Consider the following 27,820-nt stretch of genomic DNA (forward strand, 5'->3'; position numbering starts at 1 on the left):
AAGTGCAGTTACACTTTCATCAAACAGTTGAAAGGCTTTTTTCATTCTAATTCAACACTATAATTTAAATGTTTTACAGCCTTTTGAGTTTTCATATAGCTCATATTTTGAGCTAAAATTACAAGGGAAAGTCGCCTTTTCAGTGCAGCTGCTAATGTTATTTTTATAGAAAACTTTTTCTGAGCTCAAAACGCGTTGTACCGAACCTACTGCAGGACAGACATTCATCAACAGTTCGTACAAATGTTGACATGAATGTCTGTCAGTGTTGAGTGAATAACAGAAAATTCTACCTGGCACAGTTTATCTGCTTAAACTCTACTAATCAACTCTGCAGCACTGTTGTTGTTCAGAGCTGAGACTGATCTGGGGATCTGACAGGCTCTGTCACACTGGACATTGTGGCTCTGCGAGTCCTACAAATATAGCATTGGGGGGTAAATGGCAAAACGCAAGGGCAACCACAACATTTTGACCCGGCTCACAAGGGGTCACTGGCCTTTGGTGAACTGCAGAGTGACAAACTGTACCTGTGTTCTCTGATAGCAGGATTCGTCCCAGCTGTGCAAATTTCATTCAGGCTGGCAGGTCTGTGATGGAGGCTGGTCTCATCGCACACTGGTACCGTGAGATGTTCGTGAAATTCGTCAAACTTGGATCTGAGCTCGAAGCCTGGAAACTCTGCCTGAAGGTCCATCGCTGCAGCCGACGCTTCAGCTCCTGCAGTACGATCACAGGGTAAACAGTGGCTGCTACTCGGGCCAGTCACTAACCTGAACTGAAATTCCTCATTGTGCAGCTAAAGTTGAAAGTGACTACAGTGAATTTGACATTTTTACCAACTCTTCTCTCTGGACTTTGGTAGCAGGACAGAAAAGCTAAGTTAGGGTTCGTATGTGCATACGATACATTTGCTGATCCAAACTGTGTCGACAAAGGAGGATGTTTAGTTCCTATTTGCTGGTGGTTGAATAAATACATGACGGTTGCCATCATCTACAAGCTAAAACAGAGCCTTAATAAACAGCTAAATGCTTATTAAACAGCTCCATAAATCACATTTAAGTGACGCGTCGATAGTGATCATTCTATTTTACTCTAGTTCTATTATTGTTAAATATTCTCTTACTCTACTGAGTGACTAATTGAGTGACTGGTTGATAAAGTGGCTGGTGCGCACACACACACACACACACACACACACACACACACACACACACTTTCCCTCCATTGTCTAGATGCCAAGCCTATGTGTAACCCACCCCCTCAGCCTTCTATCACTGTAAATTTAGCAACAGAAGCTTCTCAGCTGCTCCTTTCCAAAACCTGAGCCCTCCTCTTCCATCCACAGTATTTCATCCATCTCCTTCTCCAGGGTCATGGCTGCCCACCCCTTCCGCACATAACATATATCACACACACACCAGCCAATAAGGTCCTGATGAGCTCAAGTATCATTATAACACAAGGACTTATTCTCTGAGCGGAGCTTGTCTATTCTTACAGAACTTCATACTCATCGTCCGAGGAGCTTCTCGTCCACGCTGAGGTAAGACCACCACAGACAGGCAGGGGCCCTCAAGTTCCTCATCTGAATAATACAAGAGGTTTCCATTTGATTTCCCCTTTCAAGCCAAAATCTTTCAGGTTGTACATATTGTTGCATTTGTGTGCAGCAGAAAGTGCTTTAGGTGTTGATGACCGAGAGGAAACGGATCTGTGTAACCTCAGAGATGTAGTCATGTTCTGCTGCATGTCAAATGTGTAGTTTATGTTTGAGGTGGTTAGCAGTCTGGCTCAAGAGTGGGAGCTGCGTTTTTCGCCCCTCTGACTAAGATTAATGTACTTTTATGTAATTAAATCAGATGTTTTTAGTTTCAACAGCCAGCTTGTGTTTCTAGCCTCTTTTTAATTTAAGATGGGAGCAGAACTTGTGACCTCTGGAGGGAAATACATGAATGTTTTTATGTAATCAAAAGTAATAAAACCTGCCAAATGTTCTGTGAAATTACAGCACTTTTACACCTTCCGTTTATGCGACCAGATCATCGTGTCCAAACCTCACACAAGCTGCGAATGGACTTTTGCCGCTTCTCTTTTCCATCTCTTAAATTTCGTTTGATTTCTTTAAAGAGCAGAAACCTATTTCATCACATGCCTCTGAAATCTTACAGATTTTTTATATAATCAACTTTTAGTTTTTTTTTCCTGCTAGGTCTGTTTTTTTAAAAGTGATTCTGCGCCGTAATGGACATAGTGTCACTGTGTGAACATCTGCATGAATCATGTTCGTGTTCACAGCCTTAACGAGGTTAATATTCATATTCTTGTTTTAGGTTCGGCCTCCTTTATCTCCATTATCTTCTTTTCTACATGTTGTATTTGATCATTACAAAATTCTCCTTCTGTAACCTCTAGTCCGTATGCTGATCTTTAAACTCACAGCAACATCTTGCTCGACCTCAAAACTATGTTGACATTTCAGATATATGCACTTTTGAGATAGTGATGATCCTCAACATTCCTTCATTGATCCTTCATTCAGACCCGTGATGGGTCTCTAAATTTGTCTCATCTTGGCATTTCAAATTAAATCACCTGTCGATCGACTCAGGGTGCGATTTCCCTCTGCGGTTTCACCTGCCTGATCAGTCTTTCAGTTTCTGTGCCAGTTTTGGTTTTACAAAGACTCAAAGCCACAGTGTTCCCATACTGGAAGAATGAGGTGACCACCCACTAAATATACTGAGTGCTGAAGTGCTGGTATGTACTGAGCGAACGCTGGACACACAGAGGTGAGGTTGCTGTCAGCTGTAGGTCGATCACAGAGCTCATTTGTTGGAGATGGCTGCTGATTGGCTGCCTGAGTTCAGAGGATCCTCCCGCTGGACTGAGCCGAGGGATTAAAGCAGCTATTTGGACACAGTTCCTCAGCTGATGGGTAGAAATATAACCCAGAACTAATCCTTGGAGTCCTCTGCAGCTGTGCCCACCGCCAAGTGTGAAGGAGTCATCCAAACACACTTTATATTTAAATATATATATATATATATATATATATATATATATATATATATATATATATATATATATATATATATCTCAAGTATGGTATAGTTGTATATGGTGAGCAGAAGTCCTCCCACTTTGGCTCCAAGAAGGGCCATCTCCTTGCCCCCTTAGAGACATAAAGGTCACTGATGTTCTTCAGCTGAGCTTCATTCACACTTGGGCTGACTGGAGGCTTCTGTATGAACAGCGGAAGCTGCGGTTGATTCCAGGAAGAAGCCACGGCTGAAATGAAAATTAGGCAAAACTCGTCGAGACAGCACTTTTCCACTGCATGCTACCAACACAACGTGACGAGACTCGACTCAAATTTTTGGTTTTCTATCACACAAAAGTCGAGCCGCAAAAGGAGAAACCACTGCAGACTCCCCACTGGTCTGAAAGACACCACTATCACTGTTTAAGCACTTTTTCCATTCATCTGCCTCCAACCTCTTGGTTGAATTTGTCTCCTCTTGACAAACTAATGAATCAGGAACAGTATTCCTTCAATATCCTCCATTGTTCCTGTGTGCACGCACTGACAATTGTGTCACCACGCTGTCATGCAGCAAGTTACCTTGAGGGCTACTATCTGCAGCGGAAACTGAAGTACCTGCTACCAAAACCAAGTACAGTAGAGTTGCGCCAAATCCGTACTGCTGGGAAAAAAATAAAAAATAAATACAAAAAAAACGCTACCTGAGATGGTCGTGAAAAATATACAATAATCTCTCTTCCATGTCTGGTGTTTATCTAATTGGGTTTAATATTGTCCCTCTACTCCAGTACAATGAAGCTGTACAACAGTCACAGGCCTCACATTAAACATATATCAACTGAAAACATTTACTGCAAAGCACAGGTTCTAATAAGTTACAGTGAAGTTATACTATCTAAATCCTCCCTCATTTAACAGAAATACTAAAGTAAAGTACAGGTACCGCACATTTAAACAGATTAAAAGTACTTTGAACCACTGATTAAATCTTCCCCCAAACAGCTGGTCCAGGACTGTTCAGTCTGTAAGGTTCACATCATTGGTACTTGTGTCACTGAAGCCATTGTTAGAGTATTTAATGCTGCTTTTTCATTCACTGTGTTGTTTTACATGTGTTACGTGCAAACTACACTATCCACTGAACTAACACTGAAATTTGGAGAGAGAAAAACTACCTTTGTCAGTACTACGTGTACTGTACTGCATGGCAGATTAGTTCAGGTTTCTAACCCTTTAGAAACATTGTTAAAAACTAAACCGTGGTGCTTGGCCCCTTCGGTATCTGACACCTTTTTGAAAAGCACTGAACAACAGGGTCTTTGTGGCTTTCAAATGTCGGTGAGAACCTCGCTCTCTAGATTCAGATTTTTCTTCTTTCATCTCCCAGTAATCACCTCAGACTCTGTTTTGTCTTTTGAGTGAGGGGCACAAAGAGAAGCAACCTTACTCAAGCACACTTTTACATCTGGAACAGAGGAGCTGGAGATTGGACAGGCCACTCTGTAATTGGTGGACAACCTGTTCCACGTCCTGAGCAACTGCCACTGAGTTTGGACCTACTGGACTTACCTATGTACAATAGCTGTCTATAAAAGACTTAAATCACCTTCAGTGACATCATCATAATCTAATCTTGTTTTGAATATTAGATCAGTCACAAAGGACATTTTTCAAGAACCAGTCATTTAAATTTTAATACTTGAAATAAATTAATCAATTATACTAAACAGGATTTCATAATATTGCTTTAGACAGCTTAGCTGCCGTTTTTGGAAAATCAGTTCTTTGATGGTCAAATTGTTGTAGTCTACTCAGATAATTAAAAAAAAAAAAAGTGTTGTGACTTAAGCTGGAGTGATTATTGTTTCTGCTGCTGTCTGAACCCTGTCGAATTACCACACTTCATCTTCCCCCTCAGGTGTGAGGTTTGCTGTCACCATGTCCGACACTGAGGAAGTGTAAGTGACTGTCACAGTCAGTAACCACACACACACACACACACACACACACACACACACACACACACACACACACAGCTGCCAGATGTGTTTGACTTGCCCTTCCTTTCTTTTCTTTCCTTTCTTGTTTTTTCAGAGACCAGCTTGACGGTAAGTGACAACTATTCATGTGTTTCAATTATTATAAACAACAAAATGAATTAAATCATGTTTACGAGACAATGGGCCCCAGAGTACAGAGGTGTAAAACACCCCCAGCCCCAGTTAGACATTGTGGTTGTTTGTCTCTTTTTAAGGCGTTTTATGTGAGTTGTCATTATTTAGCATCCGTGTGTCTCCTTGTGGTCAGTTTGAGTCATTTTGTACAAATTGTAATTAACAGTGACTTCATACAGAGGCTCTGGCTCAGGAACCACATTCAGTAATCTAACCATACATGTAATTACCAGAGAAAATTAGGATTTCAAAAAGTCGATGTGAAATATGCTTATTAAATGTTTTTTCCAGCTTCAGCTTTCACATGAGTATTGTCTCCTAAAATACTTTGACCTGCTTTCTGATGTTGCATCACCCCTAAGTGGTGATTTTGAGAAATGCACCCTTAGCGCTCTGTAGTTTGCAATATTGCTTTTTCTTTTTCTTTGAAATGTACCGATAAGAAACATTAATACATGTTTACTATAGCCTTCCCAGCATGTGAGAAAACACAAATTGTAAATGCTTTTATATGGGTAACTTTCTTGAAAATATCTCTACTCAAAGAACATTTGAAATGTAATTATGAATTTGTTTCTGTTGTCCTATTATGTTTTTCCAACCCTGAAGAAGAGGAAGGTAAAAGACAAATGAATCAATTCAACACTTAAGATCCTTTTCCACTGCACTAATTATTCAGCCTGATTCACCCTTAATTTGATGTGTTTGACTCACACCTGCTCTTTCTACAGAATTAACTCACACATCCAAAGAGTCTTATCAGGAAATTCATAAATGCAAAGCTGACTAGTAAACTTCATTTTGGTTTAATGGGAGATAAATGGTCAGCAGAACAGACTCAGCTTTTAGAGTAATAATCTGCAGTTAGATGCAGAGCTATTACCTGTCAGCGTTTCTCATATTTGTGCAGGAAAATACAGAGCGATTGTGTGAGAAATGTATTTTTATATTTACCATTTACATGAGAGAGAGAGAGAGAGAGAGAGAACTAGAGTCTAGCTGTCAGTCAAACGTTTTCTAATTAAGGGTGACATTTTCGGACGGAGTGATGTTTCAAATCACATGGTTAAAAAAAAAATGTAATAGAGCCTCTAGGCTCTACATTTATTTTCTTGACATGTGATGTGACATGGTCACTTGTTGCATCAGGGCAACTGTCAACGACCTCATTCACACAACGGCCGTATTTTAAACAGTGAAGATGAAAAGCTATTCCAAAAGCTATTAAAAATCTTTTCAATGAACATCAAACTGGCAGCAATATATGAAAGAAAATAAATAAATCAGTCCTATCTCAATGCATTTAAACAGAAATTAGCGATCTGTAACAACTTAGCCTAGCAGACGACCAAACCAGTTTGATGCTCAACAGAGTTTTTAATTAAGAAGATTAATCCTATAGTTTTACATTTACATTAATTTCTTATTGAATGTACCCTACTTCATAACGGTTTAGTAATAAAATACAATTATCATTTAAAATGCATATTCTGTGTTTGCTTATGCTGCCTTTGTTTTACGATAGATTCAAGACTGGACAACTTTATTGATCCCATAGGGAAATTGTGTTGCCCTGTTACAGCTGCTCTCCGCGTGAAAGTAGACAGAAAGGAAAAGAACATCCACCAAACCAAGACAATAAACATCCGGGATGTTTAAAGTCCGAGCGAAATTCAAAATCCATCCGTTGCAGGTCTGCTGCAGCCCGATCAGCTGTTCCCGACTGTAAACAAATGAGCGGCTCCAGCTGCATACAGCTGTTCGCAGCTTGAAGCAGAAAAAGTTCCACCGACCGCATGATCAGAGAGGACGAGCTTTACACAACTGGATACTTTACTATACTAAAATGTAAGAGAGGGGAAAAAAATTTAATTAAATAAACAAAAGGAGATAGTTTTCCATCTCAACAGTTAAATATGGCTTCGGTGTGAAAGGTCAACTGACTTTCTTTCATCATCATGTGTTTCTCTTTCTGTTCTCTAGAAGCAATGTTTCCATTGTCTCTGTAACTAAAGTAATCTTTCACTTTTGGTCTCTAATGGCTCTGTCATGTCTTTGGTCTTCATTAACGACCTTCTGCGACACCCTCCATCTCCCCGGTGGTTTGGTGCATGCTGCGTGTCCGTAGCCCAGGAGGAGGTAGTAGAAGTAGAAGTAGCCCCTGAGGCGGAGGCCCAGGTAGAAGCAGAGCCAGAGGTAGAGCCTGAACCAGAGCCAGAGCCAGAATCAGAGCCAGAGCCACAGGAGGTGGTGCAGCAGGTGGTTCATGAGGAGGAAGGTACGTGGCATGGGCAGTTCGTTCATCCTTCGGCCGCAGGACATTCAGTAGACAGAGAGTCCTGATATCATCAACACGCTGCAAAACAGCAGCACCAGCTTCTTATGATGGAGCCTGACTGTGTTTTACAGTGCATCCACAAAGTCTTGTTACAGCCTTCTTTCAAAATGGATCAAATTCATTATTTTCCTCAAAAATCGACAAACAATACACCATAATGACAACGTGAAAGAAGTGGAAGTTTGCAAATGTATTATTAAACAAATACAAAATAAATACATCACATATACATGGAGTGGGCCACTCAAGGACATTCACAGAGTTGTCCAGCAGCCCCTCCTGTTATCTTGGCTGTGCTTAGCGTTGTTGTACTGTTGAAAGATGAACCGTTGGCCCAGTCTGAGGTCCAGATGCTCTGGAACTGGTTTTCATCAAGGATGCATCTGTACATTGCTGCATTCATCTGTCCCTTGATCCTGACTTGTCTCCCAGTTCCTGCCTCTGAAAATCATCCCCACACCCTGATGCTGCCACCACCATGCTGTAGGGACGGTATGGACCAGGTGGTGAGCGGTGCCTGGTTTCCTCCAGACATGACACTTCAGGCCAAAGAGTTCAATCTTTGTTTATAGAATTTTGAGAAAAATAATGAATTTGATCCATTTTGAAATAATGCTGCAACATAAGAAAATGTAGAAAAGGTTAAGTGCTGGGATACTTTCTGGATGCACTTTAAGCCACAAGCTGGTCCAAGCAAACGATTTAATCAACTGCAAGTTAAACCGTGCTATGGAGATTCAGATCTACTAAAGCGCCTTAGAGGTTAAGCTCTTCTCCAGCCATAATTTGATCTGTACTTATATCATCTAGCTTGAATACAAATAGAATACAAATTGAATGACAAGGTCTTGTTATGCATCATTTATAATCACAAAACCTGTAAAAATTAGATTAAAAAAATACTGTTTCAAAGTAAATGTGTATAGAACAAATATAAACCCACATTTTCCGAAAATTCTAATTTTTAGCCACATTCCAACTTTGCATGTACTGGTGCAAATTTCTTAGGGGAAGGTCTGAGTTTAGCGATTGAAAATTAACATAACCTCACACTGACCTCCCCAGATTTAATTCCCTAATAGCTGTGACACTACACAGACAATGCCAGTTGCACTTTAGTTCGGTTATGTTGATAAACCTTAAAGTACCTTTTAGTGTTTTTTTTTTTAATTTATTATTAATAAGTGCATTGCAGCAAACTTCTGGGCTTTACTTTATAAATGTCTCCAGTTATCACATCACACAACATCAGCTGACATGCAACCAAAACAAAGCACTTTGTCCCGTTTCCAGCATTATTACTCCGTGTCAGAAGTATATTTTGCATAAGAGCTGTTGAGCATTCTGAAAGGGGGAAGAAGAAAATCAGCTGCCTTTACATAAACCACCTGGCCTGTCTTCTCTGTAACCTTTTTTCCCCCTCATTATACGTCTCATTTTTTTGTTAATATCCATTTGCACTTTTTGTATTTTGGCAAACTCATGTTGCAACTGAAAGGATGATGGCTAATGTAAAAGCCAGCTTTCTTCACCTCCCTTCAGGCCATGTTTAGCACCATTCGATCTGTGTGTAGATGACGAGTGAGCCTGGCTCTAAAGCATTTACGTTGGGGTGTTGCGATGCAAAGCGACCATCCTTCACCCTTACTATTGAAATTCTCCATGGAGGTTTGTTTTGTTCAGATGTGTTTATGCTCTTTGCAAATGCACCGTTGGAGCTACTGCGGAAGTCCCAGGCTTTAACGTACGCTTGTGGAAAAGTGCTTCTATGTTGCTGCTTTGGCGTCATCAAAAACATCGGCAAATCTAGCTGTACAGTTTCAGAAAGGTAGAATTGTTTCCAAACCTCAACATTAAGAACTGAAAAGCTGCCTGCAGTGTTAATGCAGGGTAAATGCATGACATGGGACTTGTGCAGTCGCTGCCACAGTCTACAGAAACACCTCAGTCTGGTAAATGTGCTTTATAAGCTGTGCAGAGAACAGGAACAGGCTGCCCACTCTCATCACTAATGATTTCTGTTCTGCTCTTGCTTTGGACGCTTGCTGCATGCAGACGCCTATGAAGAGGAAGGTATGTGGACTCGAATTCATCCATCCCTGTCAGAGGGGGAGTCTTTCACACCTATCACACAAGATTTAATTTCTAAATGTTTGCTGCACTAATTTTCCTCATGATCAAAAGAACACAATAATGCCTTTTGCTTAAATGTCTGGACCAGCTGACAAATACTGAATCACGGTCGAGGGCCCCACTGCTCATCTGTGCTTCTTTTCTTTTTTGCATGAATGTGTCCTGCCAGGGGAGGAGGGAGATCAAGATGGTAGTTTGTATTTCCTGCTGAGTTACTGTTACTTTGCCTGCGGTGTCCTCCCAAATTGTTTTTCTTTTGTGTGTCTGTGTGTGTGTGTGTGAGGATCCCATAGTAAACTTAAAAGCTAATCAAACACTTCCCAATGCCAGTTGTGTTCAGAAAAAAAAATTAACAGTAATTACAAAGTCAGTCGTACGTGTCCTATTGTGAAAGTGTGACCTGATGTAATCTTCCAAAAATGCAACTATGAAATAATTGATGTTGTGATTCATGATACTGATCCCAAACAGCACTGTATATGTTCCTGATTACATTGGTTTGATTTACACACTAAATCACAACAAATTAACATTGTGAAATAGAATCATAAAGTAACAGTGGCCTTATTTTGTGTATTAACCTTTAAACACAATGCACAGTAAAACTGATTTAAAATAGTCGTACTTACAAGAATTTCCTAAGTAACAGACATTTTTGGGAAACAGTTAATGTAGAATAAAGAATACAAATAGTCAGGATCATATTTTTTTTTTTTTTTTTTTTTTAACACAAATCAGATTTTTTACCGATGCTTCTAGACAGAGCCAAAGGCATTTTTCAATCCTCAGACAACACAGACAGACATGAAAGTGTCATCAATTCTCAAATTTCTCAGAAACAGTTTGAGTAATGTATTTGTTTCATTTATTTTCAAATCAGTATTACTGGGTATTTGCAATATTTGAAAAAAAAAAAAAAGGAAGACAATTAGATAATTAGTCCACTGATGGAAACTATTGTTCAGACTCACACTTACATTACAGAGATTTACTGAAGGTGTGAAACAACTTGCAGCCCTCAGATGTAACTCAGCTTGTCTTCATGGATCTTTCCCCCAATTAACCAGCAAATCTTTAGACTTGTTCCCTAAAATCTTTGTCTCTAATAGTTTGCTCTCTCTCTTCTCTCCATGTTGCTGCTTTGATGAAAAAACCCAGAGGAGAAGGCAAAGTTCAAGTGAGTGCACTTACTGCTATTAATTACAATATTTGAAATAAATGACCTCATTTCAATATTAATCAAATGTTAATTTAAAATGAGCACATTTGTTATTATTAGATTTTATTTCACCTTAAGCATAAACAGAGGAAAATAATATATCTGTCCAGCATCAGTTATAAGCCATTGAAAAACCAGTTTAAAACCAGCTAAAACATAATCTTTTACACTGTTTGTATTGTAAGATACTTGTCAAAATAATTGGTATATCATGTCTATCAACAGGCCTGCTGCTCCTAAGATCCCTGATGGTGAGAAAGTGGACTTTGATGTAAGTTGACAAATAACAAACTATGAATAAGTTTTCCAAACTCAGTGTTTACAGTTAAAAAAGTTGGGATGTTATGTGAAAAATAGTTTTTAAAAAAATTTAACAAATCTTGAAAAATTTGATCATGTGATGCCAGCAACACATTTAGGGTCTAAACTGCCAGCAGCCCAGTTTAGCCCCCAGTCTCTTTTAGTACAGAGCCATGTTGTTACCACATTAATAAATGTGGTTTGATGTTATGTTGCCAAAATAATAAAGGCTAATCCAGACAAACTATGAAAACAATGTGCATTTAACATGGTTTGTAGTGGATAATCATTCAACAATCAATAAACATCAACACAAATAGCCAAGTGCATAACTTAAAATGTCTTAAAAACCTAAAACTTAAGAACAACTACTGTAACGGGACGTCAACTTTAGCACCATCTCTAGCACAACTGCAGATATCAACAAATGTATTGTAAATTTGTTGGATGTGTTTTCATTAGGAATATCTGAAATGGGAATTTTTCCTAGCAAAATTCTTATTGCAGATATCCCAAATATATACATTTGACAAAATTCTTAAAAATGTACCTACATTTCTGATAAGGGAACATTTGCACCAGCTAAACGTGCATTTAATATTAGGTTGATGACAAACTATTTTTTTTCCCCCCCTTTTTGCCATTTCAAAGTAAAGGGATGCAAACATTTCCGCCCAGTTGTATAAGCTTTAAATAGTTTTCACTGGGTTGACAGTGTTGTGATGCGGCTGGCTTTTGTACAAGAGCAGTTAAGTCCAAACTCGGAAGCACTTTTCCTAAATTTGGAGATGGATTTGATGGCACGCAATGTTGTTCTCCTCTTATAGTTTCCAAGATGGAATGTCTGTGACTGTGATCTCCTTTCTACCTCATACAGGACATCCAGAAAAAACGTCAAAACAAAGACCTGGTTGAGCTGCAGTCTCTGATTGATGCTCACTTTGAGTGTAGGAGGCAGGAGGAAGAGGAACTGATCGCTCTTAAAGAAAGAATTGTGAGACTTCAGTTGGCCTTTCTGTATCTCATCATTAGGTTTTAGGATGCAACGTTGTTTAGTTCCAGAAGTTTGGAAATAAACATTTAAAGCTATATTTTCTGAACATTGCAGAAATCATTACTCTATTGCCTTGTGATTGGTGTGTTTAGGAGAAGCGTCGCGCTGAGCGACATGAGCAGCAGAGGATCCGTGCTGAGAAGGATAAAGAGCGGCAGGCCAGGCGGGAGGTAAGCAGCTCCTGCTAAAATCAACTTAGAGTGAACTTCAGGCTGTGAGCTGTGTCACACTGGCTTCTACTGTGTTATCGTTTTACATCTGATGTAGCAGTGATGGTGTTTTTTTTTTTTCAGTGAAAGTGGTTTTTAGGCGTCTGGAAAAGGTTGAAATGCACCAGTAGGTTGGTTTCATGGGCTGCAGCTCAATACGCTTTTGAGATGGTCATGATGAAAACCAACCTTTTTATTGGCTGAACTTCAGCTGAGTTTCACCAGGCTACACACTACTTTACTTCATTGTGGGTAGTACACAAAAAAAGATCTGTTGTACTTGGAGTTACCTCGTCCTGTCATGCACAGAATGATTCCTATTCTTATTCTTTCCTTTGATGGCAAGGCAGTGCATTCATTTCTTAATCTTTGTAGTTTTAAGGGACAGTCAACAAAAGTGATGCTTTTTTCCCCAAAGTGACTTACAAGTCACAAGGCAGCAAAAATCTAAGTCAAGGAGAAAACATCCAAGCAAAGTGTTCACATTAGTGGTGAACCTGGGTACTACAGCTTACTCCAGTACATTTTGTGGCAGTTACACATCTGTCTTCTGGTCAATACTCATTTTAATAAATGAAATTATTAATGGCAATTACTCAACAATGAATTTAATTTAAATTAAAATTCCTATTTCAGGCTGAAAGACAGAGAAAGGAGGAAGCCGATGCCATGAGGAAGGCTGAGGATGAAGCCAAGAAGAAGATTACGCTGACCAACATGGGATCAGGCTACAGCAGCTTGCAGAAGGTAGGTATTTTTTTTGTTGTTGTTGTTTTTTTCTTATGATTTTTGCTCCAACCACATACAAAGCAGGTATTGAATTGATGTATGTTTGGGAGGACATGGTTGTTTTAACTAGCTGAAATTCTTTAGATTGAGCACAAGAGGGGAAAGAAGCAGACTGAACGAGAAAAGAAGAAGAAGATTCTGGCAGAGAGGTGCAAACCCCTGAACGTTGAAGACCTCAGTGATGACAACCTAAGGTAAAATACAGGAGGGGGCAAGAAGAAAAGTCCCTCTCTATATAATACAGCATAAAAACCAAAGAGAGCGTTTTAGGATGTAATGTCATAGTATTTTTCACCTTCTAACACAAATAGTGTTGAAAAGTTTAAGTTGAATACATTGTCATTACATGTCCTTCTGAATTCGATTAGTCACTAACAGTGAAACCCACATAGTCATTCTTTGAGTATGTGAAATGCAACATTTTTCCCCTTTTGCATGTAATAAACTTAATCCTTAAAAAGGTCAAACAAATATCACTATTCCTAGTTTTCTAGAAAGACTATAGCTAAAGATTTGTGGACATTGGGTAGACATTTGTGCATTGTCTACCCCTTTAAATAATGCAATGTCATTTTTTTATAGTTGATTATCATTTTAAAAACTTCCAAGAAAAATTTGTAGTTAACAAAAGCATTTATTTATTGGAAACATGCTATAAATGATATAAAGAAACGTGAAACTCCAACCAACAACTAGCCCGACAACTATAACATGTAATCAAAGTTCCAGGTGACCCGCAGAGCATCATCGGTTACTTTTCCTTCACTTGAAGTGATGCTCTGTTATAATACGCTCAGAGACCAACAGACACAAGCTGTGTTCAGAGGTCGCATTAGCAGACATGTTTTTGATAATCAACTTGTCAAATACTGGTGGGTTTGTTTTTTTATGCTGAGTGACAATTGTTGTGTTACCTTGCATGGTTGCTTCAGCACAACACCTGTTCCAGCCCCACGCATGTGACTTTACTGTTTCGCTTTGACACTAGTGTGGTCTCCTGCTCATTGACATTGGGGTTTGGTTCTGTGGAGGCCGTTTTCACTACAGTTAGCAGTCTGCAGTTAAATAAAGAGTGGAGACTCACGGAATCTGTTCCACTAACACAACCATCAACAATATGAGAGAGCTAATTTAAAGAGCTAATTTAGCTCAAAAGAGTTCGTTTAGGAATATTGATTTGAATTATATTGCAATAATTCAAAAGATTGACAGCTTTCTGCCTTGCCCAGCACAGTGGAACGTGTTCCACACATTGAACTGGTGTTTGGAGTTTTACACCAGAGGCTCTTCCTGTCTCAACCCTCCCATTTTATCCGGGCTCCAGAACAGCACCAAGGTGGCCCTTGGTGGGTGGGATTTCATCTTTGCGGCCTTCTGTGTCCCAACCCAATGCTCTACCACTGAGCCACCAGACCGCCGTACATTGTAATAATATAATAGATATAATAGATAATAGATATAATATAATATAATAGATTATATATATATATATATATATATATATATATATATATATATATATATATATATAGATATATATATATATATATATATATATATATATAGATAGATAGATATAGATAGATAGATATAGATAGATATATAGATATATAGATATAGATAGATATATATATATTTTATTGCACATAAATATAAAAAATTAGACTAAGCAATTCTCAAATCTCAATTTTTTCAGTGTTCAAACTCAAGAAAAACATGATTCAAAGATATTATTATTCTTTAAAAAAAAAAAAAAACGGCTATATGTTGTTTCCCAATAACTGTGGCCGTGTGAAATATTTATACAAAAATAAATAAATAATCCATCATTAGCAAGACTGTTCTCCTTTGCCATAAATCTACATATACAAAGAATTACAGTGGGAGCAGCTGTGCCACAAAAAAGAAGTAATAATCTAAAGTGGTTGCATATTGGGCTCTGAACATTTCCTAAAAACAGGAGACATAAACTCAAACTCTGTACATTTGCCTTCAACAAACCTGGCGCACACACACGGAGCCTGGCAGATGTTAAGACAGTGCTAGTTTTTCAATGAGAGGCCAGCACACAAAGACCAGTGAGACAAAGAGTAGGTAGGATGTCTGCCACTTCCACAAAATGGAGGCATCATCACCTTTCTTTGGTATATTGTGGCAACTTCACCTGCTGCAGCTGCTATCATTCACCGATTGGCAAACCACATATGTCCAGCTGTCTCCAAAAAAAATATAAAAAATAAAAAAAATACCCCTGACAGCTGATGTAACTTTCCCAACTGTAACTGCTGCCTGCTGGCGTTTGACTGACCGCACAGAAAACACTGTGTATTTTAATTACATCACAAAATCTATTTATATAAACAAATACATTTGATATATTGCCCACACCACTACAAAATGTCCTAGTTTCATTCTGAAAAAAACAAACCCCCAAAAAACAGTACAATTAAAAGATGTCATAGCACAGTAATATAACTTTTTATTATATAATCATTTTTTTTGCAGTATGAGTCTGTGTTGGTTAGTAAAGCCTGTTTAAGACGTACAGGTACATTCTAGTGCTGCCCTCAAAGCCAATGTCATGTTCAAAACTTTATGCTCCACTGATCTAATTTTTGCATGATATAGGTTAAAAAAAAAAAAGAAGCTTTGAATTAGTGACTGGGTGTACGATGGATTCAGAGCAGAACTTTCAGAAGATTGTTCATTGAATCTTTGGTTTGTGATTTGCCAGGGAAAAGGCAAAGGAGCTGTGGGAGTGGATGCGCAACCTTGAGGCGATTAAATACGACCACTGTGAAAAGCTCAAGAGGCAGAGATACGAGGTCAGTGAGCAACAGTGTTCTTGGGTATCTTACTCCTGGTCATCAAATCTCAGCCTTTGCTGTTTGGATTATCAGCAGTGACACCATGTCAGTTGACATCACTCCTCCCTCATCATGCCCACAGTCTCTGATGTTGAAATAATCAAAGACAACATAAATCATCTTCATATATCTGAAGATGACGTATGTATGACTTATGTATAGTGGGAAAATCATGACAAGATTATTTTTTTCCAGTCTTTTCATGTTAGTATAACTCCTTTGTTACATTTATGAAGCTAATTTATGCTTATAAAATAAGCCAACTTTGGTGAAGATAGTCAGGGTCAGGTGGTTACTGTCTTGTTTTTAAAGCTCATTTTTTGCTCTCAACAGTAAGAAAACTATAAGCATTTTAGGCACAAACTGAAAAACACATGAAAATGAAATGTCTGAAAACCACTAACAAACTGAAGAGCAACCAGGGGATGAGATTTGGGGCTAAAATAAAAGGAGAAAGTCTTCTGCACCTGTGAAGATGAGCCATACCTGTCTGCTTCAATCCCAACTGTCGGTCTTTCAGGTCATCTCCCTCAGAAACCGCATCGATGAGCTGCAGAAACAGTAAGTACACACACTCAGAAACACACAAACGGATTTATCAATCTACAGGTACATGCATACAGTGATCCTCCTCTGGGTAAATCGGGTTATAACAGCAGCAGTTGTTCAACAAGGGGAAAAATTTATGTTCACATATCTAAAATAATATTGGGAATATTAAAATAAAATAAATATCAGGTCAACTGTGGATCAGGAGATAGAACAGTTGCCCAGGAAAGAGTTGCAGGAAAGAAAAGATTTGGGCCCATTAATAATAAAAAGGTTTAGGTACTAGCTTTTGTTTTTCATGTGTACATTTTCATAACTGTCCTATTCTCCCAAATCTAAAAGGTGACACCAAGTTAAATATTTTAATCAATATTTCTGCCAAAGAGTAAACAGAGACTTGAAGTAACTCAAATGTGCAGCTGGCAAGAATTATTGAGAAACAAATGACATGTGAACAAACGTTAAATAACAAACCCACAACAAAAGTGTCCTTAAAGTCTAAAATAAATAAAATGTAAAAGAAACATGCGATCAGACAGCTAAAATCTTCCTTCCTCATAGGACAAAGGCAACATTTCTATAAACAAATTATTTACAATTGGTCCACAACCAATTCTACCTGTAGGAGGTTTTGGAAACTTAAAAACTTGTCACAAATGATCTGCTGCTTATTGGAGGCCAAAGTGGGTGGTGGAGTCGTACCGCAGTGCATAATAAGATGATGTGGTTCCAATGTTTTGGCCAAAACATTAGAGCCACCTCTTAATATAATCATCAACATTCTGACAGTTTCAACCTATAAACTCATAAATGATTAGCTTGTAAAAAGAGAATTCATGGCAGAGCCACTGTATTGGATCGCATTAAATTACACAGGTGGTCTTAATGTTATGGCTGATGGTTGACGTTACGGTTAATGGTCACAACGCGACTAAAAGTTGCATTTGAGGTCAACTCACCTTTAGTTCACACGGAGTCTATGGAGAGAACTTCACCATAATCAGCTCATGTTCTATCAACAGTGAACTTTAGTTGTTGCACGGCTGTTTAAGCTAACATGAACTTTTTCACGTTTTTCACCAAATTCCTCCATCACATGGTTTCTCTGGATTTCTTGCTGTGGATATTCGCCGTGAAAGTGTTAATTGCCCAACTTGGTAGCTGCCGCGCTGATTTTTGACGGCAAACCGGAAATATTTTCCAAAGTCTCGTCTGCGACATTAGCTTCCCCGCAACAGCGCACAGTGCACACAAACTTGTTAAAGGTCAGCCCCGCCTACTCTGGTACATTCTCACGTGTAATTGGCCAAAATATGAGAGTGACGTTGCCTGAAAACTTATCACATTCACAATCGTTAAACAGAAAAATAGAAAAACACCTGCCTCTTGGCGACTTCTTCGAATCCAACTCATTTATTATTATTAGAATTATGACACACATTTGTTTCAGATTATAACTTGTAAAAAAAATAACTTGTATAAATTTGTAAACAATTATTTAATATAATGTAAAATTTCACTTTTCTCTCTACAACTTTTCTTCAGTATTCGTACAGTGTGTTGATATTCTCTAAGTTAAACCCTCAATGTGCAGTTCTGATTGTGTTTTTGCGTTTGTGCGCCTTGTAGCAGCAAGAAGGGAGCTGCATCGCGCCGCAGGAAGTGAGAGGCTCCTCGGTGTCATTCAGGCCGGACAAGAGACACGGTCCCTCTAATACACCGGAAGCTCAGAGGCCGGAGACACCTGCATCTTCGCCAACACCTCGACGTCTAACCGCCTGTGTCTGCATGAATGAAATGGTTTTCTGGAAGAATTTAGTTCCAATAAAGACATTTTAAAAATGTCATTAACCTGTTTGTCTAATAATAATAGTAATAATATTAAAAGTCCAGACACTAAATGTATTATTTAATGATATTCATCGATCAATGTGTTTGTCCAAAATTGTATGATCTACCTGATTAGCTTCCTGCATATTAACAATAAAACTCCAACACAAATAATTTCTGATCTAATACAACCTGGATTTTTAAAAATCGTATTCACTTAATAAAAAGCTTTCGACTGCATCTCCTAGTTTTCTTTAGGTGACACCACAATTATTTTATTGGTGGGGCTAGAAGGGATTTTGGTATTTGATGTTGGTATATGATGGGGCCAAAGAGAAATTTGAAATTAATAAAAAGCTCATAAGGCACATAACATATAATTTAAATGTGTGTGTGGTCCTGCAGTATATTGCATGTAGATCATAGTAGACTAATAGAGGCACTACAATAGTTCTGTAACTTCTCTTTATATTTCAGTCATTGAGAGAAAATGTTGTTATGAGCTCAGAGTGCGGCTAAGAGACATAATTGAACTGGATGAAAGGGTAAAAATTGGACCAACAAACATGGGAAATAGAACAAACACAGTTTGCTATATCAAACCTCAGATGATTCTTAGTGGGCCTGTTGCCCCATCTAGCTCCACCCTGACACCACCCACCTTAGGTTTTCATTAGTTGTTTAAAGTTTCTGCACATCACAAAATGTTTTTAAGACAAATAGGCACTGTCTGATATGCAGTTCTATTCTTTCCTTAGCTCCCCAATTCAGTGTCAATTCAATGTGACCATAATAATCTGTTTCACATTGGTACTGTATGTGAAGTCATTTTCCATATAAAAATATAATCAATATTTTTATTGATTTGGTTTTAAGCCTGCTACTTCAGTGTTTTGGTTTCATCACATATCAAAATTAGTTAGAAAACAGTGTAGAGCAAATCAACATTAATAGCAGTGTCGAGATTGTAACTAGATTCAGGGAAACATGAGTCCAAGTGAAGCGTGAAGCTGCTCTGTGTCTCTGCAGGACGTGCTAATACAGCTTGGGAACAAGTTCACTGTAATCTAGGCAGCAAACAAGCAGTGGAAACAGCTTGTTTCCACTGCCCTCAAGTGGCAAAAACAGAAAAAGTAAATCACTTTAGAAATACTGTCTTCAGGGAAGAAAAGAGAAGAAAATACTTTGTATGTACAGTACAGGAAGTTTGAAGGAAGGCCTGCAAAGATTTTACTTAGGACAGGAAGTGAGAATGTAATTTAAAAAAAATAAAATGTCACTCATAATTAATGTATAGAAACATATGACACAACAATCGTAGCATCCATTGTGTTTGTGTGTGTGCGTGTGTGTGTGTATACATGAATAAGAATCTTGTATTTACAGATGTACAGACTGGTCCTTGTCTGCAGCAGAAAGCTGTTTGAAGCATGTTGAAATTTATCCAACACACGACCGTCTGCTGTTCATCCAGGAGGCTAAAAACTGGAGCTGAAGAAACTAATGTTTGTACCCAAACCAACAGAGACTCAAAGGGAACTAGTACCTCAGCTCAAAGCCCCTGTGTCAGTAAGGAAGACAAGGACTTTGCAGGAATATTTTGTCAGACCACTTTACACAAAATAAATGAACAAGATACGTTTGAGTCCTCATCTTCTTTTGGTTCAGAGCGACTCAAAGAGACTGTTGGAGGCACTGGAGACAGCAAGACGGTTTTGAGGTGATCCAGGACCCTGGGGGACCACGCTGTCTCCTAGGGGGGCCACAGTGGAGTCTGTGCTGATCCGCTGTACGATGCTGGACAAACAGTCCAAACTGGAAATGACAAATGGTTTACTGCTGCTGTAATCTGCAGAAAAGAAACAGGAAAACTGATCGTTTAAAATGTTTTCATGAAGAATGTCTCAGGTTAGTTTGTCATAAGGCCATGGTCATATGTAAGGAAAGACAAAAAAAGTGATTATGTTTAGACGAAATGAGTCATTTCAAATGTAATGACCTAGTTGAATGGCTGTTACCAGGTGGTATCATGCCCGTGGTTAGGCTTTAGTAAGCACACACTGCACCTACTAGTAGGTCCGAAGGTGCATATCATCAATATGTGTATTTAAAAGACTCCCAGCAGAGCTTTTCATTCCTAAACCTGCTATGATCGGCTTTTATTGTTTTTACCATGATGACAAAAATTTGGCACGTGATAAAAGCTTACTGAGCTGACTGGGAGGTGGATTAGGACATTGCCAACCTACATCTATGTTTCTGAACACCACCAGTAACAGCCATTGATTTCAGACAAAGATGGCAGACTACCAACCTCAGCAGGAATTAGTAGATGTTAGCCGGAAGTTGTTAGTCTTTGCAGGAGATTAACAAGAGACAAGCTTCTGCAAAAAAGTTGACAATTTCCAGACCATGACAATATTGGACATTAGTCTGTTAAAGTAATGAAGAAGGCATAATTATGAAGAGAACTGATGGCGTTAAAAAGCTAAAACAGGCTACATGCAAAGAACATATACGAACACATCTTCAGTCATGATTAAACATTTAATTTAAATTAAATCAGTCACATAAAGCTCATAAAATACTGACCGTCTGCTGTGTGGCTGCAGTACGAACTGTCACTAGTTTCACTTCTGGCTGAACACGGGGAGATGAAATCCATCTGCAGACACAGACCAGACAAACACAATTAGCTACATGACCCATAATAAGATGATTCATCAAAGTACAATTTACAGTTGTTGATCAAAATGAAACTAAAATTGTGTACACTTTCACTTTTTCACTGAATTACTTCATTGTGCGTCATTAGGAGTGAATAATGATTTGCCGTGGTTGTGATTGTGGAATGAGTTCAGCCTGTCAAGATGTAATCATCTGTCACTGCCACTTTTCATTTTGCATTTCAGCCTTTTATTAGCATGCAGGTCACAAGGTCAGATGAATGAAATCATGTTTAAGGGACACAAACAGTATCTGCTCACATTTGCTGCAAAAAAAAAAAAACTAAAGTAAAACCAAATTGTGTTTGGTTTGCTCAATTTGTGAGCTGCCCTTCTATTGTATACGTATACAAGTTATGTCCTTTGGCCATTTGCACAGATACAAACATAGATAGAAATAAATGAAATAAATAACCAATGCATGTTCAACATGCGAGAAAATCTGATCCTGCATTTATTTCCATTTTTCCCACACAGATACCAAATATATACAGTAGTAAATCTTTTCAACTCAAGACCTGAAGCAATATTTTAATATTTTAAGTATTATTTTAATACTATTACTAGGATTACTAATAGTAGAATTTGTTTGTGCATTTAAAAATTCCAGACATTAAACTTAATCACCGTGGCCAAAAATAAAAACACATTCCTTAGATTTCAGGAGGCAGCACATGAACTGTTCAGCTGTTCTCAGACTCACCGTGCCATCGGAGCAGTTGGAGCGGGGGCTGGAGGCGTCTGAATCCCCCCCGTAGTGCTCCAACGGCGTGTAGAAGCTGTCGTCCTGGCCGGACCTCAGCAGCCCCTGCAGGGACTCAATATAGCTGATGGCGTTGCGCAGGATCTCCACTTTGGGCAGCCGTTGGTTTGGATTGGAGGCCGTGCACCGTTTCAGGGTCTCAAAGGCGTCGTTCACCTTACTGAGCCGCCGTCTCTCTCTCATGGTCGCCGCTTTTCTTCTGTCTGCGTGCGTCGTCTTTCTCTTGCAGGCCTTGCAGGCCCACAGCAAGCAGTGTCCTTCCTGGTGGAGGCCTCTGGGGGCCCTCACATGCTCATCCTCCACCTCTGCAGTAGGGACATGGTGCAGACCAGCGTGCATCAGCCGAACATCCAGGTCGTCAAAAAGGTTCATGGTGTTTAGGCAGGGGTCATCGTAGAGGTCATCCACAGAGGAGAGAGGGAAAGGAAGGTCAGACAGATCCATGGGCCTCTACAGACAGTTCCCTGAGAGAGACAAGATGGTGAAGAGGAGAAAAAAGCTTCTCCAAGTGTCCCTGTGATGAATGAAAATGAAAAACCTGCCCTGTGTCAAACTTAAAGTAAAGTAGTCGGGGTAAGGAGAGGAAGCCACCTGCTGAAATGATTTACTGGCTCGACTAAAAAAGTAGAAACAGTCTCCAGAGAAGTGACAGGGATTTTAAAGGGCCAGTCTGTGGAACTTTGGCTGCCTTGGCTTTGGCTTGTCTTTTTAAAGGAGTCAGTGTGTAGGCGGACCTGTGGTGTGAGTGACCAATGGGCTGAGGGGTGTGTGTTAGTGTGAGTGTGTGTGTGTAGGATGGGTTAAGGTCACAGAGGTGAAGCCCAGCAACAAAAAGGAAGCAATAAAAGAGCAATTAAGTCCATCTTAACAAATCATTCGGTCTGTTCACGAGTCTGATGTTTGAACACTCAAATATTTATTCCTCTCTGGCTTTAACACTAAAATACTTTAAAGTCAAACAACAGCATCACTGAAGTCTGCAGAACAAGTCAACCTGTATCTGTTGGCACATTTATCACTTGTCAAAGAAAAAACTAAACCAAACGACATAAAGATGGTGCAGATCCCATTTAAAACAACTACTGTGCACAAGAGAAACAACTATATTGTCCCAACAGTTGAACCAAAGCCCCTAAAAAGCAACACATCAACATCTCTAGTCTATTTTTAATGTGTTAAATTCTTGTCCCAGTTTTACTTAATCACAAAAGTTCCAAACACAAATGTGTGTCCTGAAAATGTAAAAAGAAAAAGTGCAACATCTCTGATGGGCTGTAGCTCAGTTGGTAGAGCAATTGTCCATGAACTATAGGGTCAGTGGTTGGACTCCCAGTCCTCCTGGTTATGTGTTCAAATGTCCCTGGGCAAGTCTGTTCAAATAAAAGCGTCCCCTAAATGTCCAACTGTCACTGTAACATTGCATCGTCTGACGAAAAGCAGATTGTTCATTAGATTTTGCAGCATAGACTCCAAACAGCTTAACAACAACACTTCTAATCATCTGCTGTTTGTTATTTGTGCTATGATTAAACTAATAAAACTATTGAAAACTCTCTGAGTAATCGCTTTAATTACACATGGAATCTGTTGAGTTGAGCAAGCAAAAACTTTTACAGCTGCACCTTTAACCAAGTCACTGAAGCAGAGTCATTAGAGAAACCAATACATCGAGCACTTTAGTCCAGTTGCTTCTGACTGACGGACATGTAAAACCTCAGCGCTCCGGCCTGACGTCCTGCTGAGGAGGCCGTAACCTCACAGAGTCGTCAGGCCTCTGATCTGAAGAAGATGGGTTTTTGGAGTTTTAGGGTCATCACTGGACAATGGCTCAAGACAATTTGTCCAAACAGGTGAAACAGTCTGGAGTCACAGACTGACTGATTTTTTTTATTTGTTTGAAGGTTTGAAGTCGTCGTTTGAACGACTGAAATCACAGTTTCGTTGTATGAATATATTGTGTATAAAACACTCTGTCATGGAGCTTGTTCCTGAGATATTCACACACACTAGTTCACAGACAAGCAGCATGTCAACTATCATTTAACCTGGTGACAAACTCGTAAATTTAATAACTCCAGGGACACTAATGATAAAAATATTACAGTGCATAGTTTTATTATTACATTCACTTTTGTCGTCATTTCAGATTGAATTTCTGATTGTCTGGACAACTTAAAGAAATGTTTTCGTGCTTATTTCATGTCTTGGAAATGTGAGATTTTTCACAGCTTCAGAGTTACAAGATCACAGCGTGGGACAGAGCAGCTCAGGTGTCCTCACAACTTAATGAGAAGGCAGTGCGTTAAATTTAGCAGCTCATGAAATCTAAGACCGGTGCCCTTCCAGTTCAGGCTGGTATTATTTTGGAATATCCCCCAACTCTTACACCACCTCCAATCTGTGGGTCACATTCAAAAGAGCCAAAAGAACACGGGCCTGACTTAAACACTGCAATGGAGGCGTCACTTTGGCATCATTTTACATTTCTGCATCTCCGTTAAACATTTATAAACAGAAATACAAGTGTGTTCTCATTTACAAGATTCATTACATTTTATGAAGTCATTCATTGTGCAATAAATCAGCGGCATTGTCACAATCCTGACCATCCTAAGTGCTCAAACAACAAAATTTTGTCCATGCCACACTATGGATAGATTACCTTCCAAGCACAGGCCTCCTGGCCTCTGGGACGCCCTCTTTCTGTGAGTCTGTGAGTTTAACGGTCCAATGGCGATTACTTGGAGAGCAAATGAAAAACGGAAGCTCTCGCAACTAAAACTAGAAGCACATGTAAACTGTGAAAAGGCAGCAATAGATGTTAGATTAGATGTTTTTCTAATTTATAGAAAAAATGTCATTTATCTTGGACTTGTTGTTGACTGACTGCTTTAACACTCCTTCATAATTTCTCATCATGAAAGTATGAGTGTGATGTGTGAGAACAACACTCCTACACACTCCTCCATCCTTTACGCCACCAGGTTCCTACAGCTACTTCCTTAATTTGTTAGTTCTACAAATGTGTGGGAGCTTCAGTGTGTGTGTGTGTGTGTGTGCGTGCCACTTAAAGCTGACTACAATAACATATATTATGTATTGATAGACCGGAGTTTGATGTAACGTTAATCACACATTGACACATTATGATAATGAGGGCGTTGAGTTCAGTTGGACCCCATCAAACCTGTCCTCCTGTTATAGACGTGTGGCACGCAACCTTTGAGTTTTCCTATGTGCAGCGAACACAGCATAAGCTCCTGTCAACCCCACGTCCACTGGTAAAAAACTAAATCAGAATGACCTCTAGAAACACCCCAGTGAAACCTCCTCATCACTTCCACTGGTTTTTAGTTTATTGGACACAGTAAGAGAGAGGACGACACATCCCACGTGTCTGCCAATTGTCCCGTAGTTATTCAAAGTCAGTTGGCTTTCTTCAAACGGAAGATATCATATTTTTAAATTATGAATGTGCCTAAACATTTTCAAGAGGGAAAGTTCAGCCATGTCCCAGCTGTCTCTGGTACTGCATTCGTCCTCAGTGCAGATTTCCTCTGCATTTTAACTCTAACGCTTTTAATCCCATTTCGCTCTGTTCGGTTTTACAGGAAACATCTCCTGTTTCAGAAGGACCCTTTATGTCGCACTAGGAACTGATCAGTTCATAAAGTGTTGTTCACCGGTAGGAAGAAGCTTCTGCTGACTTTCTTTCTTCTTTCTACTTATTTCAGCTCAGTTTTTGGCTTTTGTCAGTTGCTGCTTCTTTTTTCTTTCAAGTAAAAACAAACACAGTAAATCTTTGTCCCTTCACCTGTCGTCACCATCAAAGCTCAAACGAGGAAACCATGAACCGTCAATCTGATCTGATCTGATGGACAGAGGGACCCAAACAAACTGCCCCCCCCACCCCCAACCCTGTTTTATGACTCCTGTTAACACTCAGACCAAAGTGATCATCGTCTGTCTCAGGAGATGTTTCATTCCTTTTGTACTTTAGAACATGCAAAAAAAAATCTTTTCTCATTGTTCCTATGGTTTGCAACCAAGGGTGATGGCAGCTAAACACATGAATGATGTGTTTACCTTCAAAACTGTCTTTTGAACAACTCGTATGACAGGTGTAGAGTCTATCTGTGATCAGGCTGAGTGACGCTGCCACTGGGTCACTGTGAATTACTACTTCCTCCTGCCTGGCGAGGTGCTTGACCTCTAGATCTACACTGATGGGTGTGGCTAACTGTTATAATGGGATGGAAGCCGCCTGCTGGGAAACACACATGCTGGTAGTGATGTAACATTGTGTAGGTTTGGGTGAACGACCTCAGGTCTTGGATGAACATGAATCTCTGCTGGAACATTAACACAGGGTTGGAAAATCTATTTCTCGGATACAAAGTCAAACGCACGCGTCTGAGTAATAAACTTCCTGTTTCAGCTTCCAGTCATGTTCAGCCACCTACAACCTCCAGATAACCCATCCAATCTAAATTTAGAAAAACACAAACGGCAACATCACATTTTGTGTGAATTTGGCACTTGTCTCAACCATAATGAGAAAAAAATTAAAGATAAAAATAAAAGTTGTTACAGGTGTTAAAAAAAGTGTAAGGACAGTGAAATGAACTGCAGTGTCAGCGCAGACTCGTCACTCACCGCAGAACCACATTGTTTTAGTTGCTGCTGTTGGTCAAAAGCGGCTAAAAGTTGTGCAACAATCGATTGACAGATCCACAGACAAATCACAAAACTCTGCTGTCTTTGCTCATAATTAAAAATTCATACAGGACATTTTCGGTGACAGGGACCAGGAGATGGGTGTAATAATTCCTTCTGCTTGATGGGGAGTAACATGTTGTACAGTGGCTGCACAAAGTGATGTTAAAGATGTTAAAGACCAGAAAAACAGCAGCAGAAACACTGGGATTTTGTAAACGAACACATCACGACAAACAGCTGTAAATCACCACACACACACACACACACACAAAAAAAGCACCTTGCATCAATGTTTTTAATTTTAATTCCCAAACATTATATGAAGTGTGTTCTCTTACCTGCTGGTTTGTAAAATGTTTCTGTATCTGACTGCAGGCTGCAGCAAACAATGTCGCTGCGGCAACATGCAGGAAACAGGAAGCTCATCTGTTAATAACAGAGTAGAAACAAAAACAAAACTTTAACCTAAACTTCACTGAATTTATCAATGTACATTTATTAATTATACATGATGTACCTGAACATGTGCCTGAGTAACTGTGGATACACATCCATCATACTGGTTTCCTATTCAAACTTCATATTTTCTGACAATGTAAACATCTTTGGAGACGTAACTGTAAGTTGCTGAACGCTACAGAAACTCTCAGTTGAACATTGTCTCTACATACAACAGTCTCTGAACACATGTCACTGTGCTGAGTGAGGCGTGTTGTCAGTCAGCGGGGTTTATCATCCACAGCCTGAAAATATGAGTCATGTTCCTGTTTGTGCACAGTTAACACAAAGCCAGCCGAACATACTAAAACCTAAATGTCACTTCAAATGCTGCAGTTGCATTATACATGTGTCATTTAAAATGCACTTACACACAGGGAGTGAGGCCCTGCAGCGACTGCAGGACGACATGAGGCAGCGGCAGCAGCTGCTCTCGTCACTGCTCACACACTCCGACAATCTGCAGGAAAAGGAGATTTTCAAGGAAACTGTCTTTTCAGTCATTGTTCCTGAAAATTCTCTCGGTTTTCCCCTCGGTTATGAAACAACACTGGAGTTATGAATCATAGCAGAAGAGAGAACAACCACAGAAATGTCTGGATT

The 27,820-nt window shown here is 39.3% G+C and overlaps 2 protein-coding genes across 5 annotated transcripts; one reads left to right on the plus strand and one right to left on the minus strand.

Moving 5' to 3' along the window:
• The first annotated feature begins 1,404 nt into the window (after positions 1-1,404).
• LOC137107000 (troponin T, fast skeletal muscle isoforms-like) lies at positions 1,405-18,751 on the plus strand. Of its 3 annotated transcripts, XM_067491144.1 has the most exons (15): positions 1,405-1,549; positions 4,968-5,007; positions 5,144-5,157; positions 7,352-7,501; positions 9,617-9,634; positions 9,864-9,884; positions 10,853-10,871; positions 11,139-11,184; positions 12,091-12,207; positions 12,360-12,437; positions 13,113-13,223; positions 13,350-13,459; positions 16,000-16,090; positions 16,653-16,693; positions 18,311-18,751. In XM_067491144.1, exons 2-15 carry the CDS (start codon positions 4,988-4,990, stop codon positions 18,345-18,347), a joined length of 873 nt encoding a protein of 290 aa, XP_067347245.1. In that variant the 5' UTR covers positions 1,405-1,549; positions 4,968-4,987; the 3' UTR covers positions 18,348-18,751. The 3 variants fall into 3 exon arrangements, with proteins under 3 accessions (XP_067347245.1, XP_067347255.1, XP_067347265.1); XM_067491154.1 differs by lacking the exon at positions 9,864-9,884 and having other exon boundaries at positions 1,406-1,549; XM_067491164.1 differs by lacking the exons at positions 9,617-9,634; positions 9,864-9,884 and having other exon boundaries at positions 1,406-1,549.
• A 157-nt stretch (positions 18,752-18,908) lies between these two features.
• Positions 18,909-27,674, minus strand: LOC137107009 (myoblast determination protein 1 homolog). Of its 2 annotated transcripts, XM_067491187.1 has the most exons (5): positions 27,589-27,674; positions 27,058-27,145; positions 21,941-22,464; positions 21,104-21,176; positions 18,909-20,360 (listed from the first exon to the last, which is right to left on the minus strand). In XM_067491187.1, the coding sequence occupies exons 3-5, from the start codon at positions 22,442-22,444 to the stop codon at positions 20,176-20,178; spliced, it is 762 nt and encodes a 253-aa protein (XP_067347288.1). In that variant the 5' UTR covers positions 22,445-22,464; positions 27,058-27,145; positions 27,589-27,674; the 3' UTR covers positions 18,909-20,175. The 2 variants fall into 2 exon arrangements, with proteins under 2 accessions (XP_067347288.1, XP_067347280.1); XM_067491179.1 differs by lacking the exons at positions 27,058-27,145; positions 27,589-27,674 and having other exon boundaries at positions 21,941-22,666.
• Positions 27,675-27,820: the final 146 nt, after the last annotated feature.

This window comes from Channa argus, chromosome 2, assembly GCF_033026475.1.
Source record: "Channa argus isolate prfri chromosome 2, Channa argus male v1.0, whole genome shotgun sequence".
NCBI lineage: Eukaryota > Metazoa > Chordata > Actinopteri > Anabantiformes > Channidae > Channa > Channa argus.

Coding starts and splice junctions, on each gene's coding strand:
- LOC137107000 (XM_067491144.1), top strand. CDS start 4,988: ATGTCCGACACTGAGGAAGT. Junction 12,208..12,359: donor TCGCTCTTAAAGAAAGAATT/GTGAGACTTCAG, acceptor TGGTGTGTTTAG/GAGAAGCGTCGCGCTGAGCG. Junction 13,460..15,999: donor CTCAGTGATGACAACCTAAG/GTAAAATACAGG, acceptor GTGATTTGCCAG/GGAAAAGGCAAAGGAGCTGT.
- LOC137107009 (XM_067491187.1), bottom strand. CDS start 22,444: ATGGATCTGTCTGACCTTCCTTTCCCTCTCTCCTCTGTGGATGACCTC. Junction 21,177..21,940: donor CCAACTGCTCCGATGGCACG/GTGAGTCTGAGA, acceptor CTGTGTCTGCAG/ATGGATTTCATCTCCCCGTG. Junction 20,361..21,103: donor CTGCAGCCACACAGCAGACG/GTCAGTATTTTA, acceptor TCTTTTCTGCAG/ATTACAGCAGCAGTAAACCA.